General features: G+C 45.9%; 1 protein-coding gene across 4 annotated transcripts; it reads right to left on the reverse strand.

Annotated features, from left to right (window-relative positions):
• Positions 1–29: 29 nt before the first annotated feature.
• Positions 30–8,857, reverse strand: FAM118A (family with sequence similarity 118 member A). Of its 4 annotated transcripts, XM_017826614.1 has the most exons (9): positions 7,924–8,375; positions 7,634–7,689; positions 6,512–6,764; positions 5,367–5,588; positions 4,658–4,786; positions 3,578–3,863; positions 2,302–2,334; positions 1,111–1,252; positions 30–1,012 (listed from the first exon to the last, which is right to left on the reverse strand). In XM_017826614.1, exons 1-8 carry the CDS (start codon positions 7,960–7,962, stop codon positions 1,155–1,157), a joined length of 1,116 nt encoding a protein of 371 aa, XP_017682103.1. In that variant the 5' UTR covers positions 7,963–8,375; the 3' UTR covers positions 30–1,012; positions 1,111–1,154. The 4 variants fall into 4 exon arrangements, with proteins under 4 accessions (XP_017682103.1, XP_017682104.1, XP_017682102.1 ...); XM_017826615.1 differs by lacking the exon at positions 7,924–8,375 and adding an exon at positions 8,799–8,857 and having other exon boundaries at positions 30–1,252; XM_017826613.1 differs by having other exon boundaries at positions 30–1,252.
• Between the last annotated feature and the right edge of the window lie 11,258 nt (positions 8,858–20,115).

A 20,115-nucleotide genomic window follows, 5' to 3' on the forward strand; every position in this document is an offset into this window, starting at 1 on the left:
CTGAAGAACGGGGACAGCTGCTACACAGGAACAGTTTACTTTAAATATTTTATTGAAAGAGTGTATGTCACCTTCAGAGATGTCCTTCCAAATTCGTTACACAGCTTGAGCAAAACAGGGTAATGTCATGGTCAACAGGTTGGTTTTCAGTAAGTACCTTACTCCCATTTTAAAAAAAAAAGGTTATGAATGAAGTAGAAAAAGAGCCCTGGGCAATGGAATCGCCAACAGCCTTGAACATGCCCCTCTGTGGGATCAGCTTTTCCAAGCCACTCAAGTAATAATTCTGTCTGTGTGGTGCCCCAGTGGGAGAAGTACCAGTCCCTGGGGCAAAGAGGTGCTGCAGTGCCCCACCTTCACCCTTAGAGTAGTTCAACCCACAGCAAAGGTCCACACCAGGAATTGTCTGCAGATCCATCCCAGGATACTGACTGGGCTTCATTCCACTGCAGCAGGACTCTGTCACCTGCTGTCCAAGGCAAGGGGCAGCACAGCCTGTGGTGTAACAGCATGTAAAACATGTCCACAGAAACCCCCAGCAGAGAGGTCAGGGAGCCCTGTGGGCCTTGGGGCTGTCCCTGTGGATACAGCACTGGCACAGCCCTTCCTGCCTCACCAGACTGAGGAAAACAAACCCTCGTGCTGAAAGTGAAAAGCAGGTGGGTCACTGTGCTGTGGGCTCCATAACCGTGGAACACCACTTCCTGTTCCTCAGGGTTTAGGGATCTGAAGCCTGGAAGCAGCCTTGTGCTGACAGACCCCTGGAGTTCAGCCTCCACGGTCCAGCTGATGGGAAAGGAACTGAAACCCCTTGGTTTCACAGGCTGCTGTGCCAAAGGGCATTTTGGTAGATTCCAGTTACTTCTCTTGTGGCTTCACCTGAGCAGAGTCTGGTCCAAAGGGCTTGAGAAAAGTTGCACCCACTTGTCTGACCCTGCAGGTACAGCCTGAGGGTCTGGCCCTGCCAGGGGAGTGACCGGTGGCTCCAGCTTCACACACATCACATTTACAGCTTTAGAAAGGAAAGGCTAATATGTACAGTTTTATTCCACTTAAAACCATGGAAATACCGGCTCAAAACTTTCCATGCAGCAGACGTAAAACACCTACTGTTAAAAAGCTTCTGGGGTGGGCTTTGGGTGTTTGGGGTTTTTTCATTCACTAGTGGGTGTATCTGACTGCTTGATCCTCTTAGGAGAGTCAGTGCCACTTTCTCCCAGCTTCCTTTTAGCACAGTCCACACATGAAGTTCCTGGGGAGGGAAAAGGAAAAAAACCCCAAATTGTTGCTACATACATGTGCTTGGTGTAATTTTTACTACAAGCACCAGATACAAAGGTAAACACAGTCCTGGTCCCGTGAGGTTCTTGGGTTTGGATTCTGAATTATATATAACACTAACCCTGCTGAAAGTCTGTTTTACTTGGTCTGTATTCCAAATTACAAGTAAACAGGAGCTAAAATCACCTGTAAGGAGCTTTATGTTAAGAATAAATTGTGCTCAAGTTTTTGGTTTCTCCTTTACTGATGCCTAATTTTACTTTATTGAAAATGGGATTCGTGAACTCAGTTGCAAGACAAGTAAGCCTAAGATCCAGTTGGAATTACAAACCTAATCTCTGACTTTACACCTGCCCACAGGTGTCTGGGACCTTGTGTGCTCCGTGGTTGGGAAAGAGTGGGGGGTTCTCCTCCTGCACTGCCTAAGATGCTCCTGCACAGTAATGGAATACTACTTTTATGCACTTCTGATGTTCCCCTGCAGCAGCACAGAGCTCTCAGGAGTGGGATCTTTCTACATTGTTTCAAAGGGAAGTTTTGCTATTTTACACCATAAACTGGAATGTATTATTGCTCAGCTTATTCTGTGAAGTATCACAAAGTCCCTGAACAGCTTAGCTGAAGATTCACCGTCAGTACCACACGCTTTAGATTCAGTCTTCCAGACCTCCTTAAGGAAGGCTTTGGAACAGAAACCTGTGCTTGGAAATCTAAGTCAAAACCTCATGGATATTAGTATTACCTTAGAGTACTCTAGGCAGCATTAATAACTTTTTATATACATTTCCTGGAGCTCTTCCTTTCTATCATTTATCATTTGATTGACAGCTGAAACCCAGCAGTTACCTGCTGATAAGCAGAAAGAAAATCAGAGGGGAAAAAAGAGAGCGTGCAGCAGACTTTGGGAGGTAAAGTAGAGCGGTGCACAGTAATCATTTAGTTACTTTGGAAACAAGAGATGTATTTTTCTCTCTTTGGTAGGATTATGGAACTTTCTGAGACAGTAAAAATGTTACTTACCCAGCAGGGTTGTGCTGTCCACCCGATCAGCATCTAGAGAAGTGTGAGAGAGCAGCAGCACAGGTTACCATGCAGAAAACTTTTATAATTTAGGCACCATCCCAAAACAGCAAGGTTGTGTTTAGAATCCCGAATGGTTTTTGGTTGGGAGAGACCTTGTAACTGAGATCACAAGGCTTTCAAGTCTGAGTAAGGTCCCTCTTCTCACGTCTGATGCCAATCAGGAATTCCCAAGGAAAAGGGGAGCATTTTGCAGTCATTTCCATTTAGACCTTAAGCAAACCTGTCTTCCTCCCTGGCTGCTCTGCACTAAGTTGGATTCTCCAGACTGAACAGGCTCTAGGTACTGCTCAGACTATGAAAAGTACATCCATCAACACCAGCAGGCTGAGTTCAGTGTCTGGAACTGCACACCAACTTACTTTTAGTTGTCTACACTGCAGATAAACGTCCTGAAACCTCCATGCTGAGCTAAATATTTTTTTCTAGCCTCCATGGAAAGAAAAACATCATGCAGTCTAACTGGAATATTCATCAGGTCACAAAAAGCAGGCTATAGTTTGGGCATGCACCTGCAGTTTTCTTCCCGGGGGAGCAAGGGGAAGGTTCCTGCTCTGCACCACTTGGAGTAATTTTAGACAAAACAGTTTCACTGAGTTGATAAATAAAAGAGCTGACAAATAGTAATTCTTCCCAAGGTCATTTAGTTATTTTGCTCAGTTCTCTGGATAAACCATAGCAGACCAGTCCTTGTTTGGAAAACATGAAAGGAATCTCTTTCCTGTGACAGAGTTGTTTCTCCCCATCAGCCCTGACTGTGATAAGCCCAACATTTATTGGAGGCACGGATTTAATTTCCCATTCTATGCTTGATCAGATACTGTGGCTCAAACAGGTTATCCCACCAGGTAATTCCTTCAATTCCTTCAGTCTCCTGACACGTCAGATTTCAGGTAATATAACACTCAGTAGGCTGGAATAGTTCACGCCAAAAAAATCCACCAAGTGAACATCTTTACCAAATGCTAGCAAAAAGGCAAATTCAGAATTCAAGATTAGAGTTGCAAGAATCCACAGACCTCCAAAATCCACAGATTCCCAAAAAACAGATCTGGTCACAGTTTGGCCACGTATTCCAAGCCTGCATGTCCCTCAGGAGCCAAGGAGCTGCACACGAGGTCAGCACCTTGTGCAGGGCTCACACAGGGCACTGCTGGGCACCTGTTCAGTCCAGCCCGTGCTGGTGAGGAGGCCACGTGCCCTGGGTTTTCCTTACCTGGGCTCCTCTGCTTGCAGATCTGAGCAGTGAGATCCTGGACGTACTCTGGGAATTGCTGGAAGCAGTCCCCGTAGGACACCACCTTTATCCCGTGCAGCAGCATGTCTGCCTGCAGCTTAAAAAAGTGGTCTTCGTTTTCTTTAAGCACCAACATGTAATGCTCTAAATCCACTTTGTTCTTTACTGTGTAAAGAAAAAGGGCTTGGAATATCTGGTCACGCAGAGTCTCCCCACAGCCCAAAAACAGGAAGGACTTGGTCCGGTACAAGTTCTGAAGAACTTCCTGTGAAGGCACAGAAACAAACAAAAGCCACATTTACTTCAGCAGGCAAAGCCAAGGTCAGGACTTCTGAAATAAGCCAGGCTGAAAAGGAGCACCAGAGCAGAACCTTCACTAGGGAGCTGAAAGAAGCAAATGTTTTAGGACCAGGCCAAACTGACATTTTGTAACTATTGTTTCTACCAAAAAAAGAAAAAAAATCCAAGTTATACAAATACATGGGGGTTAGAACTAGGTGACCTCTAAGGTCCCTCCCAACCCAGGCCATTCTGTGAAGTTCAAACAGACACATAAGTGTTGCCAGCAAGGGAAATTAAACTGAAAGAATTGTGATGACAGAATACTGGGCTCCCATTAGGTCAGTCTGTAAATAAGGAGAATTAATATTCTTGACCAAATGTTTGAGTTCCTAAACCAGCTAAGATACGACATTCAGTCCAAGATCCAGAGCTGGTAACAGTTTAAGCCCCTAAATCATGAATCCAAGCAATCTTATGGTGATGAATCCTTGTCCTGGTGTCCAGTATTTTGAGGCTCCTGTTCTTTCCTAAGACAAATACAAAGAACTGCAACTGAGACATCCAGCTGAGGGGTTTGACTGTGATTTACCAGGAGTATATGAGGGCACTGCCCTGGCAACACAGCTGCCTTTCTGAATAATTCTGAATCATTTCTCTGGGCCCCAAGTATTTCGTTTATATGACCCCACACAGCCCCAGCCTTAGGTAACATGTCTGCAGTGATTACGATAAAACAGTTCGGCAAAACATGGTAAAAAATGTAAAGATCACACAAACCATGACTTCAGGATCCTGAGTAACATCCTTATATCCCGAGGGATCGAGCACCATTCCACAGGGATCTGTGTATAAGCCGTGAATGTGAAGAACTCCATATTTTACGTGGCCTCTCGCCCACTGAAGAACCTGAAGCAAATCATGCAGTTATAATGGACCACAATCACCAGGATCCTGGAAAACTAAACAGCTGGACTGACTTATAAACCATTTAAAGCAGCAATAACTCCTTTTGCACTTCCCTGCAGCAAGAGATTGTAATTGCTAATCACACAGCTCACTTGAAATCATAACAAAGAGGTGACAGCTGATCCTGCAGCTGTCTCTGCCTTTTGGGGCTAAACAAGCATTCGACCAAGCAGCAAATTCCAGGTATGAACAGCACAATTTCACCAGCCAGGTGAAATCCTGCTTGGGATTTTAACAATTTCACAGAAGTTAAATAAATCTGTGGGTTTTTCACAGCGAATGTGGGGAACTGGTCAATAAATGGGTCACTGAAATTCTCCTTGGTGACTGTTACCAGATTACTCAGAATAAAGAGACACATAAAAGAAATGTCTGGGCATCTGCTGCAGCTTATAGACATGCTCTACCAATTAACAAGCTTTAGTCTTGACACTGTTTAAACAGGAAAACATCTTTAAATGAAGCTTTCCAGCTGCCTTGTCTTATATGAAATCTACTAATTTTACTGCTCTCATCATACCTTATCCCTGTCTTTAAGGTCTAAAGATTCCATAGGTTTGCCCTGTTGCTGACCAAATATCTCGAGCAAATTATCATAGTTTGTGGTCAGAACCATTGTGCCTCTCTCCATGAGCCTCAGGATGGACTGCAGGACCACAGGGTTCTGGATGTGCTGCTCCAAGTTATCAAACACCTCCATCAAGCAATCCTGGAAGAAGTTGGGCTTCGTGTCCCCAGTACGCTGAGGAGAGAGCAGAGGAACACTTCATCAGCTCTGTGATCCCTGCCTCCCACAGGAACCCACTTCACCTGGATACTTAATGCCAGAGCACAGAGGGCTTGCACAGCACACCAAGCAAAAGCACCCAAAATAAATCCCAATTTATTTTCCAGTGTTGCCTCCACTCAGTGTAGCTCCAAACATTAGGCTGGGTTTCTCAAGAGAGCCTTGTAACACAGGTACAAGAAAACAGCACTAAAATGACCATTCCCTGGATTCAGAGTCTGGGATATACTATTGAAGGTGGAAATTTCTTTTTTTCTGTTTTTCCCTTCCTGGCTGAGAAAACTGTTATTAATGATTAAATCTACCATAAACACAGACAGAGTCCCCTCAACAGTGGGGTAATTATTACACTGGGCCTGTAGAGAGGCTGCCCACATGTTGCAAAACATCCCCCACAGCCTACACTTGGGGCTATGTCTGTCACCCTGAATATTTCAGCAAAAAGGAAGACTTGGCAAAGGGCTTAACAGAGTCTGAGAGCCTCTGGAAACTCAGTGGATGGCTGAGAACCTGGGCGTGTAGGGACTGTCCTTAGGGAAGTGATTCACTCTGTGTGGCCAAGGCCATCAGTAGGGTCAGGGCCCACCTGTATTTTCAGGGTCCTCCTAGTTTTTTCCACAGAGCTGCAAATTCCCCTTTCATTTCCCAGAAGTGAATCACAGGGAATATTTAACAGTCAGGACTCCTGGTTGCATTAATTCTGATGAAAGCTGACTCACACTAAAACCCAGGGATGTTTTAGGCTCTCCAAAACATACGGTGTGTTACGTGACTGCCCACAAAATGGCCATTTTCACCAGAAAAAAGGTCAAGTTTTGGTAACCAAATAAAAGCACAAAGTAGTTTTAGAAACGAGCAGAGGTCACAGACACGCTCACCGGTGACATCTTCCTGATGAGATCGTGGGCAACCACGAGCAGGTCCCTCTCTTTGGTGACCTTCTTGCGGAATTCCGCCACGTCCCCGGGGTGCAGCACCTCCAGCTGCTCGGCTGCTCCCAGTACGGCCTCGATGCAGCTCCTCCAGGAGCACAGGGCCGGGATTCCCGGGGCCACCGCGGCGCTCACGCCCGTCCCGAGCACCACCAGCAGCTCCCGCGGCTGCTTCCGCACCAGGCTCTTCAGGAACTTCCTGGAAAACAGAAAACAAAAATTCCTTGTGCACAGCGCATTTCCTGCTCATCCCGAAGGCATGATGCTTCAAAGAAACGATGTTTTGGTTATTTTCCTGGGAAGCAGCAGTATCTCCATTCTCGTTTGTGCTCAGTGCAGGATATGTGAACACAGCAGTCATGCTGGTTCAGATCAAGGGTCCATCCAACCCACTGCTCAGATGTTACTACCCACAGATCCCTCTCAGAGGTGAATCTGTGCTGTGTCCACACTCCCTGCACAAACCAGCACAGGGAACTGTCAGGACAATCCTTCTTGATTACTCAGCAGAGAAGTGAAAATGCTTTTAAACCATACAGCGAAATCACTTCTGTACAAACAGGGATTTCAGTAACACAGAATCTCAAAACACCCCTGACTTCCCAACTACCTTTACAGATCTTTCAATTCCTGGTGACATGGATGTTTAACACCTCTTGTTTCACAAGCACCTGAAACTGTCTAACTCAAACTACAGTGTTTAACTTGAAATGGCCTCAGGCAAAGCAATAAATAAATGTAGACAGGGTTGCCAGCTCCTGCCTACAAAGAAAATGCGTCTGATGACCCCCCATCCCTGCCTGCTACATTCAGCCCAAATTGTTTCCTCTCAGGAAGTTCATTATTCATTCCTCACAAACGGCTTAACTGAGCATGAACCACTTGGTCCGTGGAGAAACTAGTTACTGGAATCACTTCAATTTTTCATGCATGATGTTCTTGTATCCAATATTCAGTAGTTTATGCCCCCTGTGGTTTCAGATTGTCATTGAGACACTTAAATAAATACATATGTGTGTGTACATAGACACACAGACACATAAACATAACCTTTGCAACACAAGTTACCTGGATTTCTGCTCACTTCTAATTGTGGCTCGTTCTGGTGAATCCATCTCCGAGCCCTGAATAAAACAAAAAGCTTTATTAATTACAGTAGCAACTTCTCAAATTCAATAAAAGCATCATCTCACCACAGGCGAGATATTGTCAAATGTTGTCAATACCAACATTTCGGACCTCGTTGTTTCCTTTTAGCTCCCCGAGCTGGTTCCTGGAAGCAGGAGCTGTGCAAGGAAGCGGGAGCAACAATCCCCCACCCTCAGGGCTGAATAGCTGCAAGTGAGAAGGGGTCAAACCTCCCCGCGGTCGGAGCACCGGGAACTGCTCTGGAACATCCCCTGGGACGGCCCAAAGGCGGGGGCAGCTGTTCGCCCACCAGGTTCCCTCGTGGCACGGTGGGAGCCGCGGTGATGCGGGAACGCCGGACAGCCGGGATGGGAGCCGGGTCCTCGCTCCGAACACACGGCGGGGACATCCAAGCACCGCCTAATTTCACCTTCTGTCGCTGCTCAGGGCACTAAGTTTCATTTAAGGATCTATCTATGAAACAAGAAGACTGAAGCTCCGAGCCAAAGGTTTAACGGGACGAGTGTTTCCAGGGAGTTCCACGTCTGAAAACCGCCCCGAACGCTCCAACCCCAAGGCAGCCGCGGGCAAAGGGATGCTCCGGACCCCGCCCGCCGCTTCCCCCCGGGAAAAGCCAGGCCGGGAGCAGGAGGCTGGGCAGGACAGCCGCTCCTGCCGATCCCGGGAATGACCCGGAGGGATTCCCAGCCTTGCCCGGCGCCCGGGAAACAGCCGCACTGCCGGCGCGTTCCGGCAGCTCCCAAAGGCAGGGCTTGCTTACGGGCTTTGGTTAAAACCGGCCCCAAACCCGCGGCCCGTGGGACACGGACACATCTGAGCCCCGCGGACGGAGATGGGAACGGCCTCGGCTCCCGGGAAACGCTTAAAAACCCTAAAATAGCCTGCCAGGCCAACCCCCAGACCCGCGGGGCTGTGACACGCACCCGGGCTCAGCGGCAGCACAAAGGGACCCCGCGGGACAGCGGGGTCGGTGCCAAGGGGACGGGGAGGTGACGGGAGCCTTAGGGAGGAGAAGGGCCGGGGTGAGAGGAACGCAGAGCTAAATCCAGAAGGAAGAAGGAGCAGGAGGAGGCGGCAGCGTTACCTTCCGCAGCTCTACCGGCGAGGCGGGGCTGGCGGCGGCCGCCGCATCCTGGGGCGCGGTGCGGGGACAGCGGGTGGCACAGCGCGGCTCACCTGGGCACGGCTCACCTGGGCACGGCTCACCTGGGCACGGCTCACCTGGGCACGGCTCACCTGGGCACGGCTCACCTGGGCACGGCCACCGGGGCACGGCCACCGGGGCACGGCTCACCTGGGCACGGCTCACCTGGGCACGGCCACCGGGGCACGGCCACCGGGGCACGGCTCACCTGGGCACGGCTCACCTGGGCACGGCTCACCTGGGCACGGCCACCGGGGCAGGCACAGGGGGCAGCTCGGCTCGGCGCATCCCACCGCCGACAGCCACAGCCTCCTCCTCCCCTCCCCTCTCTCTCTTTTTTTTTTTTTTTTTTTTTTTTTTTGGCTCCTGATTCCTTAAAGCCAAAGCCTAAAGCTCCCGAGTCCCCCCAGCGTGGTTTGTTCTGGCGCTCGGTGAACAGCCCGACTCGCTCTTTGCCGCTCTGCGCAAGAAATCATGGAGGTCGGAGGAGGAAAAAAGGCTGGGATTGTGCCAAGGCAGGCTGTTCCAGACCTGTACCCCTAAAATTCCTGTCGTAAAACTTGTGTTGGAAATGAATCATTCTCGGGTTTAATGTGGTAATTGGAGTTTTCAGAGCTATATATGGAAGCAGTTCTTCCCTGCGAGGGGGGGGAGGCCCTGGCACAGGTTGCCCAGAGAAGCTGTGGCTGCCCCAGCCCTGGAAGTGTCCAAGGCCAGGTTGGACAGGGCTTGGAGCAACCTGGGCTAGTGGAAGGTGTCCCTGCCCATGGCAGGGGGGAAACAAGATAATTTTTAAGGTCTCTTCGACATGAAACCATTCTGTGGTTTTATAATTCTACTCATGGTACCATTTCACAGACTTTTAAAGACCTGAAGCACTTCTTGGCATAAACTCCCCAAACACAGGCATTAAAAAATTTCCCTTGTTTCTCTAGTCAGCCACTTCCATTGTTTTCAGGTACAGTTGGGACTCACAGGTTTTGCATGCTGATGTGACAGACCTGACCCTTCCGGTTTGTTCATTAAATGGCAGTGTGGATGGATACTGTGGTATAGTTTTAGGAAGAACTCTGGTAAGGATAGCCAGTTTTTACTCCATATCGAGTGTTTTGGCAAAAACACACTGAAATCACCAACTTTTAATTGGTGTAAGAGCACCGTGTCCTTGTGAGCTGTCTGTAATATTCCCTAAACATCATTCCTCACCTTCTCACTTTCCTTATATCACTGTACTGCAGCCCCTAGAAAGGCTTAGCAAATATTTGGAGAATCATATTCCTAGTGACAAGGAAGGTGGAGGATAGGATCAGGGAGAACAGGAAGGGAGAAGGAAGAATGTAACCAATGTCACCTTAAAACTGAGGTGTGATTGAGCTGGGGAAGCTCTGCAGAGCCTCTGGCTCTTTGCCCTTCACCCTTCCCTGCTGCCAGTCAAGGCAGCAAGGAGTTTCAGCATGCTGATATTGAGAGTTCAATAAACCTGAAGGGCAAAGACTGTGTTTTAAAAGAACCAGGTGATATTCTTCTCCCTAAACCCCAGAAGCAGTGTATGAAATCCAGCTTGGAATGCTATTTGACACTGCATTGTAATGACATTGGAATGTATTACTAAAGAATTTGTTGAGTGTCTTAGAATATTTTGTCAGCTGTAGATAGCAGTTAAAAGACTTGCTAAATATTTGCCTGAGCTTGAGCCTCAAGGTCAGGCCCATCCTGTAGATTTACAGTGCCTAATATTCTTCTTTGGTTCACATTCATTAAAAAATAACGTGAGAGGAAATTTCTGTGAAGAAGCGCCTTTGAAAGAATTTCCATTTTTCAGTCTGAATCAACTAATCTGAGAAATGTTATTATCTTTTCCTGTAAGTTTTTCTCCTTTTATATCCTTAACCTATTATTTTAAAACCCCAACAGTACTCACAACAATAATACATTACATAAGCTCTGGATTTCCTTGCAAGGAGTTGGGAAAGTCACTAAGGACAAAGAATATCAATACTTCCCAATTAAGCACATTTCAAAAGTAACCACATAAAATACAACCAAAGGGAGGCTTAGATACTGTTCCAAATGCACAAGAGGTGACATTATCTGTTATATTACCATGGTATTATTCTGAAATGTGAACAATTAAATATGACAGTGACAGGCCAACACCATTAAGAGAAAAATGACAGAAAATTCAGGAGCAGAAGTCACAGTGAGAAGAGGATTTTTGGAGTGAGTTGAAACCTGTGAACTTTGAAATAGAAAGGAGTTTCTTTCCAGCAGCAACAAAGAAAGGCAATCGAGGATGTCTGAGAGGCGAAACACACACTTCAGGAAATACCTACAGCAGCTTCCCCCTCGATTCAGAATGGATCCCTGTCTTGTGGTAAATCTGTGTGTTTATCCAAGTGTGCCAAACAACACATTAATTCAGTTGCTTGTTTGGGGCTTTTTTGCAGACTTTGGAGCTATTACTTGAAAGGATGTAATCAGGCTAAGAAATGCAGCTGGTGGGTTTTGGCTGGGAGAGGCAGTGCATCTGAGTGTTGAGCTGTGGTTCTGTGCACTGAGGTGTAATGCTGGTTTGCTTTTGGCATCCCGCTCTTTGAGAAGCTATGATAAGTTAAATCCTAGTTCACTTTATGCCAGAACCTGCTGGTTTGAAAGAAAACAAGTCAAACTTGTCACGAAAGTTTACTGAGGTTGCTGAAGAGTATCTTGAAGACACCAACTAACTCGTGTCTTGATTTTTTCCATAGCAGGGAGCCGACCTGCCCCTGTTGATTGAGATAAAATTCCTTGCACAGTGGAACTGCTGGTTACTCCCTGTGAGGGGATTGCTCTTTTCTACTTCAGAGCTGACTGGATCTTACTAGTTTGGCATCTTGGTAAACAGAACAGTTTATAAAATACTTTTAAGAAGGAAGATAGTATCAGAAATGCAAAGTATGTTTCGAAAGCCAGTCAGTTCACTCAGAGTTCACCCCTGATTGAATGTAGAGATTAACTTTAAAAGACAAGTTTTGACTTCCAGCACTATCTGTGTGTCCTGCAGAGTGACAGGATCTGTAAAATAATTCTGGATGTAACTGCAGGTGTATTTTTAAAGCTGCCAAGTGACAAGCACATCTTCAGAGACAGACAGCAACAAGGTCTCCCCACAGTCAAATGTTACCTAACAGAGCATAATTACAGGCAGTGCTGCCTTCCCTTGCACCTACCCCCTCACATCTGCCTTCTGTTAGCAACACCAAAAGCGTGAGCATTTCAGTACATCACATGTGAAAAAAGTACATATGAAACAGGGTAAGTGACGGGGGAAATGAGCTCTGTTAATGCCGTCCTTCTGACCTTGACTTTGGTTTGAACTTGTTTGTAACAAAGTCTGAGTATATGAGTTTGCTCTGAAGAACTGAGGAGTGTAACTGGCTGGAACGTCCTTTGATTAAAGAGGTTGTATTTTGCACTTTTCTGACCAAAAAAAAAAAAAAAGGCCAACAAAGGATCTCTGTCACAAGGTCCTTATCTGTTCTGGACAGCAACAACGTGTGCAGCAGTGGGAGAGGGAGGGAAACCATTGCAGAGGGACAGAACTGTAATGGAAAAAAGGAGCTAAACAAAACCAAAGAGAAGACAGCTTTAAAAAAAATTTAAAAAAAAAAAAAAAAGAAGAGAGAGAAAAGGTAAAAGGAAACAAAACATTCCAGAGACTGGAAGGAATAGATTTAAACCAAGCATATTACTGTAAAGAATGGGCAGAGAAAAAGCCAGACTGGATGTTGCAAATACTCAGATTTTGCCTGAGTAAGTTGCTGCTGTTAAAAAACATAACTGGGTCAGATAAATTAACCTCGGGAATATTATTTTAAGACCTTGTTGGTGAAATGGCAAAAAGGTCTTTCTTGGTTGTCGAATATCAAATGCTTGCCAAAATATTTTCATAAATAAAATCCGTATAAATGAGGGACAAAAGCAGAGGTGTTAATTGCTGTGTCAGAACGGATCAGACTTGGTATGAAATAATAAAGTTGGGTTTTCCCCTGCTTGGTGGGCTTTTATCTTCCAATGGCTTCTTCTTTTGTATTTAACAACCTTACAAACACAGCCCTCTACTTGAATTTGCAGCCATAGCATTCTTTTAACATTGCTGGGAGTGGAAGGTTTGTGCAAGACATACAGACAAAATTCCATCCTGTGTTTTCAGGGCAGGAGACTTTAGAAGCAATTCAAGGACCTTTGTCACCCAAGTGAAGAAAGGAACTGATAACAGGAGAAAAGCTAACCTGCTGTAAATACACAGATACTTGTGATGGTGTGGGGGTGCACACACACACACACACACACACACAGTCACCCCCCTCATCCTCAGAAGCTCCTGATATCCCTTGACCAAACCAGGGGAGCCGTGAGACACTCCCTGATCCCACGGGAGCTCTGGCATGGTGGAGGTGGGAACAATCAGAACCATCGACTGCTCAGCCAAGGTGGGAAACCAAGAATAAGCAATTATCCTCTGTGGCCCTGGTAAACCACTTACCTGAGTAAATAATTGTAATAAACCCCATGGAATCGCTTTGTAAATGTTAAAGTGCTCAGTGACTAAGTGATGCTAAACCCTTTTGCACCTTGATTTTTGCATCTGTATCCTTTACACCCTGACCCCTTTTTCATTCTTGCTTTCCATTTAAATCCTTCCAAATTGCTTGTCATTTGATCTTCCGGTGTATGCTGTAGCCTAGTAATAAGGAACAGAGTAAGCCCAGGCTCATTGCCCAGCACAGGCATCTGTTTTGCTCACTCACAAAGCTCTCCCTCTGTTTTACATACAGACAATTCCATCTGGCTCTCCCCTCTTCTTTCCCTCTCCCATCACCCCAGTCCATGATTCCTTCCCATCTTAGTTACCCTGCACAACACATTTCAGCTTCCCTTTCTTCCCATTGCCTAATTCTGGTCTGTTTGCTCTGTAAATCCCATTCGTGATCACTCTCTCCTTCCCTTCAGTGCAGTTTTATTTATTTATTTATTTATTTATTTATTTATTTATCTATCTATCTATCAATCAATCAATCAATCAATCCCAGGTTTTTGCGGGCTGTATTGCCCTTATCTCTTCCTTCCTCCCCCATAATGCACTTTTCTCCTTTGGACACTTAAAACAAATGGTTTCCTTCCTCTTCTGCAGTCACAGCTGTTGAGACGAGATCACCCCTGGGACACCTTGACAGCATAACCTTCCCATGGCAGCCCCCCAGCAGACCTGGGCTGGAGAGTGGGCAGTGCTGGCAAAGGAAAGCAGCTACCACTGCACCTGACAGCGCAAGGGAACGCTGGGGAGAGCGGTTCTGATTCACCAAGTGAAAATAAACTGCAGTAAATTACTTCTCGATGAGCAGAACTAACAAGCCTGCTCTCCTATACATCAGTGCCTCTCCAGTGGCCGGTTGTGCCAGCGCAGCCTCTGGTCATTCCTAAAGCTGGGTTCCTGCCAAGGGAGAGGCAGCAGGTCCCGCCTGCCTCCCCTGTGGCAGGGCACTTACCTCAGCTGTGCTGGGCAATCGTAATCCTCTTTGGGATCGCCACGCTTCACCCAAATGTGCCCGGGGGTGCCCGGCAGCTTCAGGAGCCGTTTCAGGAGCTGCTCTGTTCCCTCAGGCTGGAACATCAGGGCGCAGTGAAGCTCCTGGCAGAGATACCGCGCAGAGCCTCCAGCCCATCAGGGCTGAGCGGGTTCAGGTGTGTTCCAGGTTTCAGGTGCGGGCACAGAGCTATGGACACGGACCCTGCAGCCCATCAGGGCTGGGCGGTCTCAGGTGTGCTGCAGGTTCCAGGTGTGCTGCAGGTTCCAGGTGCGGCCCTGAGGCCTCGAGCTGCCCCACAGCACACACCCCCCCCCTCAGGGCAAGGAGGGGCGCGGGGGTCCCCCCTCGTCACAGCCCTGGCACCGGGGGGCAAAACTCAACCCTTCCCCTGCAGGACGGGCAAGCGGGAGAGCAGTGAGGAGCCGCAGCGTTATTCCCTGATGCAGAAGGGTGCGTTCGGTGGGTGAGTGCCCTGCCCGTGCTGTGCCCAGTGCCCCAGGAGCTGCCCCTCAGCCACCCCCGGGGCTCCATCGCCCCTCACAGCCCCGTGTCCCTCAGCCGTCCCTCCCCGCTCGGGAACCGGGGACCCCGCGGCCCCGGAGCTCCGCCTCACCCCCTCTTCTCCCAGAGGTATCCCTGCATTCAGCCCTCTTTTATCCCAAACACCACAAAAAGGAGCCCTCCTCCTTCAGTGGAAGGGGGTTGAGGTGCCCCACAGCTCCTGATGCGGGGTGACTCAAATCAAACTAGGTACCAAATCAAACTGGAACACTACCCGTAAAAAAAAAAATTTAAGCGTCTCCTGGAGTTTTATCTTGTTAACTAAACGCATTTTGAAATCTTACTGGCTTGTCTGTTTCTTCTTTCAGCTCAGAAGTGGTTTTTAAATCCTCCGAGAAGCCAGTGCTCCTCCAGGCGGGAATCCAGGACTCGTGTGAGGAGTGCCCAGGGATACTGTAAGTGAAACAATGCACACTGCTTCAGCTACAGATGATTCAGTGCCCCGTGTAGATAAGTCTGTGGAAATAATGATGTTAATATTCCTTTTATGAGAAAATGGTACATAATAGTGGGAGCGTACCAGGCATGTGCAATACCCCCAGTTTTCAAACACAGTAAAGGAATTAAAAAAAAAAAAAGGAATATGTGGGCTTAAAGTATTAAAATGTACAATATAAGTGTTTGCCTTCAAGCAAATATCTTTTTCATCTTGGCATTGAATAATGTATCTTGAATGACGTAAGAGGAATCCTGCATTCTATTTTTGTTACTTAAATCCATGCTAATAACCTGTTGTACAAAAGTGCAGCAGTATGCAAAAAAATCCAGTCTTTTCCAGGAATGTGATTTGGAGCTTTTTTTCCCGTTGTGCAGAACAAATTCAGGGGTACCAAAGCAAACAGAGAACCATCTCAGAGGCTGAGGTAGGGTTGCTGTCTGATTGCAGGACAGATGGCACAAGGAGCTCTTGTTTTTACAAAGGAGGATCTCTGAAATGTTGCACAGTGCAAATAGGGACAGTAGTATATACAAAAGCGGTTTAACTGGCAGTGCCTGGTGTATCTTAGCAGTTCCTAGAAACTAGAATGGTGTACTCAAGCAGAAACAACTCCTTTTAGAGATGAACCCTGTGCCAAGTGCTTTGTGACTTGCAGGACGTTTTAAGCAGTGCTTGGCACAGTGCCCTGCAGCTGATGCCTCTGTCAGATGGCCTCAAAGAAAGGTAAAACCCATCATGTGTGGGGATGGTAATTGCTTGGAAGATGCACTTCGTATTAGTTTACGTGTGTGGCAGCTCTACTGTATAACCTACATATTCCATTCACACCGTGTTTATTTTTAGCTGCACAAGGGTGCATTTGTGAATAGTTTATTTCTGTATTGCAAAAGCAATACACCTGTGGCTCCTGGTGTGTATATGTGAGCACGTAAACAGTGTCATGACATACAGCTTAGGTTGGAAGAGGCCTCTGGAGATCATCTAGTCCATCATTCAAAGCACAACTATGTCAGACTGCTCAGTATCTTGTCAAGGTTTGAACGTGTAAGGGTGCAGAATCCACCTGTCCCAGGGTTTTCCCCCCTCCTGGAAAAAAAAAAAAAGTTTTTTTGTTAATAAAAAAAAAATACCAGAACCCACTTTAACAGCAGTTATTTTATATTGGTAGTTCCTACTATGTGGAAAGAAATCATCATTTGGGTCTTTTATACTTGGGTGGTTTTTGTTTGGTTGGATTTTTTGTGGTTTTCTTTGTTTGTTTGTTTTTGCATTCAGCAGATGTTGTTAAAACACGGCCAAACAGCAGCAGGCATGTAATAACAAAAAGCAGAACAGCACTCCCTGATGTTCTTGGCTCTTGCCTTCCAAGTGACCCTTGTTAAACTTAGCCCTAAAACACAAAACAACCCACCCCCAAACTACAAAATGTTAAAGACAGTGCAGCAGATTTCAAAGCTGTCTTGTTTGAGTTTATATCTCAGTGTAAGAATATATTTTAAAATATTTTAAAAAATAAAAAATTTTAAAATGTTTTAAAATATTTAAAATAGTTAAAAATTTAAAGTATTTAAAAATTGAAAGATAAGGTTTTATGTATGTTTAAATACTCATAAGTTCAGACTAATACCTGAAGGCATGTCTTGAAATAAACTATGTCAGCTACAGAAATTAAGTTTAGTAAGACTGGGTTTCAGTCAGTGCAGTGTTATTTTAGTAAAATTAAATATGAATTTATCTAATAATGGGCTACTTCCATCAAGATATTGCACTGGATTTACCATTTAATGCCTGTGTAATCAAGCCAGTGTAATACCTGCCTGCAGGTAAGCTTTTAGAGGTCTGGGGGAGAATGTTAGTGATGTAGGGAACCTCCTGCCTTCCTGCTCCACTTCCACTGTTCCACAGCTCTTCTCCTCCTGGCTGCGTTTACCCCCTGAGGCAAAAGCAATGCACACGTGCATGTAAACAAATAAACGTGCCCTTTGTGTACGGCACAAACACGTAAACGCTGAGTGAGGTGGGAGCAGAAACTCCCCAGGCTGTTGAGCAGGGAAAGGTTCCACTCCCTGCCTGCCTGTTCAGTGCAGGGGAAGGGCAAGGAAAGAGAACCAAGTGCAGCTGAAAGATTACCTTGTCCCCAGCCTGTGTGAGCCCTTAGGGCAGATCTTCCACCAAAACAGGGAAATCAACCCTGGGGAAGACTGAAGAGAGCACAAAAGGTCACTGCAGTAGTCCTGTGAAATCAGCTTGCTCTATGTCTTTCATTCATTCAGCTCTGCATTAGGGGTTTTTCCCCTACATGTTATGCCACTCCAGTCAAAACAATGATAGTTTTAACAGAGGAAGACTGAAAAATTATAGGATCATGTGGTGTTAGTCATTTGAAGAATCTAAATCAAAGTCTTCAATGGGATTCAATTGTTTGGAGGGAGTTTTGAAAACAGAATTTGGGTTAAATTTGTCACTGTTCCTTATCCTGTTAAGAAATGTTTATTTTTACTTTCACATATACCCTAAATCTGTACCTGTGCTTCTGGGTTTATCCTAAATGCAGTCACTTAATCCATTTTTAGGGTACCCATTTAAATGGAGCCCTTTCATCACTCAACCAGCAAAGACATTTGAGGAGACTGGTCTAAAGCCACCTGTCTTAACAAAGACTCCTGTAGACTTCAGTGTGTTTGGAATCAGGCTGTAAATCTCACATGCCTGAAGCTCGGAACTGTTCCTTGAGCTGTTTGGTGCAAGGGAGAGGCTGGTGAAGCTGATGCATCACATTCCAGGGAACATTTGGATTTGCTTGAGTGATGCAGCATGAAAAACAATGCATATCCTGGTCACAGAGTGACACACGAGCACGGAGTGTTCAGGTACCAAATTTGTGGCTGTAGATCAAGAAAAGGATCTCTCTGGTTTTAAGAATGAACTATCAGTTCTGCAGTAATTTTTTTTTTTAAGTTACTGCCTGTGGGTTAGTTCCTGTAGTCCTCTAATGAATTTAGTTCTGTGTAAGAATAGAATGCAGTCAGGGAAGTTGTTTAAAACAGCAGACAGATAAACACCACAAAAACCTTTTACCTTCCTATCATCTGTTCTAGCACAAGCAATACTTTTTTAAGAGGTAAAAGCTTCTAAACAAGTTAAACAAAACAATATTCTTTCATTTGGCTGATGCAGTACATTTGAAATGATGATGACTCGAAGACTTGATTGCACCCGATAGCTTCTAAGTCATCATTTTATAGTTCCTATCAGTGTCCATTTAAGAAAAGATCCTTAGCTCCTGTAACACAAGACACTATAATTCTGCCCAAAAGTGTATTTGTAGAGTAGGAAAGTTATGCACAGATATGGTCTGAGGCATGTCCATCACAGCTTGCAAAGAGCAGCAGGAAAGGAAGTGTGAACTGGGAAACTGGATGAGCACAACAAAATATTTATTTTGTACTGTGCAAGTTCTCACACAAGTCCCCCTCTAACCACATGTGAAGTGCAGCCACTCCTCACAGCACTCTCTGTAACTTTGGTCAGCTTTTCACATCCTTATCTCTCACGTCCTGGTGACTGAGCTTAACCTTAGGGCAGGGCCTAATCGGTGATTTAGTCATCTGCTTGCAGCTCTAACAGTCCCTGTTCCTCTGAGAGCATCCATCTGTTCCTTCTCTTGTTCCCCTGAAGACCCCAGAGTGCTGCCTTAGTTGAACTGTGCATTTTAATGCTAAAGACAGACATACACAGCTGTGTCCTCAGGATGCACGATGAGGTGCCTGGTGACCCGTGCATTCAAAGGCTCGAGGCTAACTGCAGGCTGCATGCAAGGAGGCTGCCCAATTCCAAGTAGTTTTTAAACCCTTTGGAGCAGCAAGGTGTGATGGACACAGGCAGGGAACTAACCTTTTCCACAGGGAGGTGAGCTGCCAGAAGTCAGAAGTGGGGGAGACACTGCCTTGGTTTGAAGTGAAGATCAGAAACGTGTCTGTGAGCGTGGCACACTCCTGTGTTCCCGATGGATGATGTTCCAGTGCAGTCACAACCACCTGTGAATCCAAACACAAACATAAACTGCCTGGTGCAGCAAGTGGAGCTGCCAAATCTGCCACTGCTGCCTTGATGGTCGGGTATAAACTGAAAAGGGATGAGGGGTACTTGGGGCAATATTACCAATATAAGAAATAACCATTCTCGTTGCTATAGCTTTGTTCTGCAGTGGACAGAAAGGCCAGGTTGAAAATAAGAGACAACATCAGAACAAATTCTTTTCCACACAGGAGCATGATGGACAGAGAACTAGTAAAAGACAAATGTAATGTTATAACATCTCTATTTCAGCTAGGAAATATTTCTACCTCCTCCCATCAAAAGACACCTCCTCCCACCAAAAGGCCCAAAACCAACACAGACAAAGTGTTTTGATGTTCATTGACAGTTTTCAGGTTCTTTTTTTTTTCCTTTGTGAAAACACATTTCTGATTATAACCATACCTTTTGCTAGAATTCTGTGTATTTAAAAAAGTCTTTTTTCCCCCATCTCACATGCTTGAAACTAGGTTCAGGCTGAAACTCTTAACTAAACTGGAGTTTAATTGTGATACAGAAACATATAGAATTAGTCCCATCACATTACCTTGTGATTACCTCATGTGCCATCAGTATTGCATGATGTTTAAGCTGAGATTTCCTGTTCCTG

Source organism: Lepidothrix coronata, unplaced genomic scaffold (genome assembly GCF_001604755.1).
Source record: "Lepidothrix coronata isolate B3197 unplaced genomic scaffold, Lepidothrix_coronata-1.0 Scaffold129, whole genome shotgun sequence".
Taxonomy (NCBI): Eukaryota; Metazoa; Chordata; class Aves; order Passeriformes; family Pipridae; genus Lepidothrix; species Lepidothrix coronata.

Coding starts and splice junctions, on each gene's coding strand:
- FAM118A (XM_017826614.1), bottom strand. CDS start 7,962: ATGTTCCAGAGCAGTTCCCGGTGCTCCGACCGCGGGGAG. Junction 4,787..5,366: donor ACCTTAAAGACAGGGATAAG/GTATGATGAGAG, acceptor GATTTGCTTCAG/GTTCTTCAGTGGGCGAGAGG. Junction 3,864..4,657: donor CTCAGGATCCTGAAGTCATG/GTTTGTGTGATC, acceptor GTGCCTTCACAG/GAAGTTCTTCAGAACTTGTA.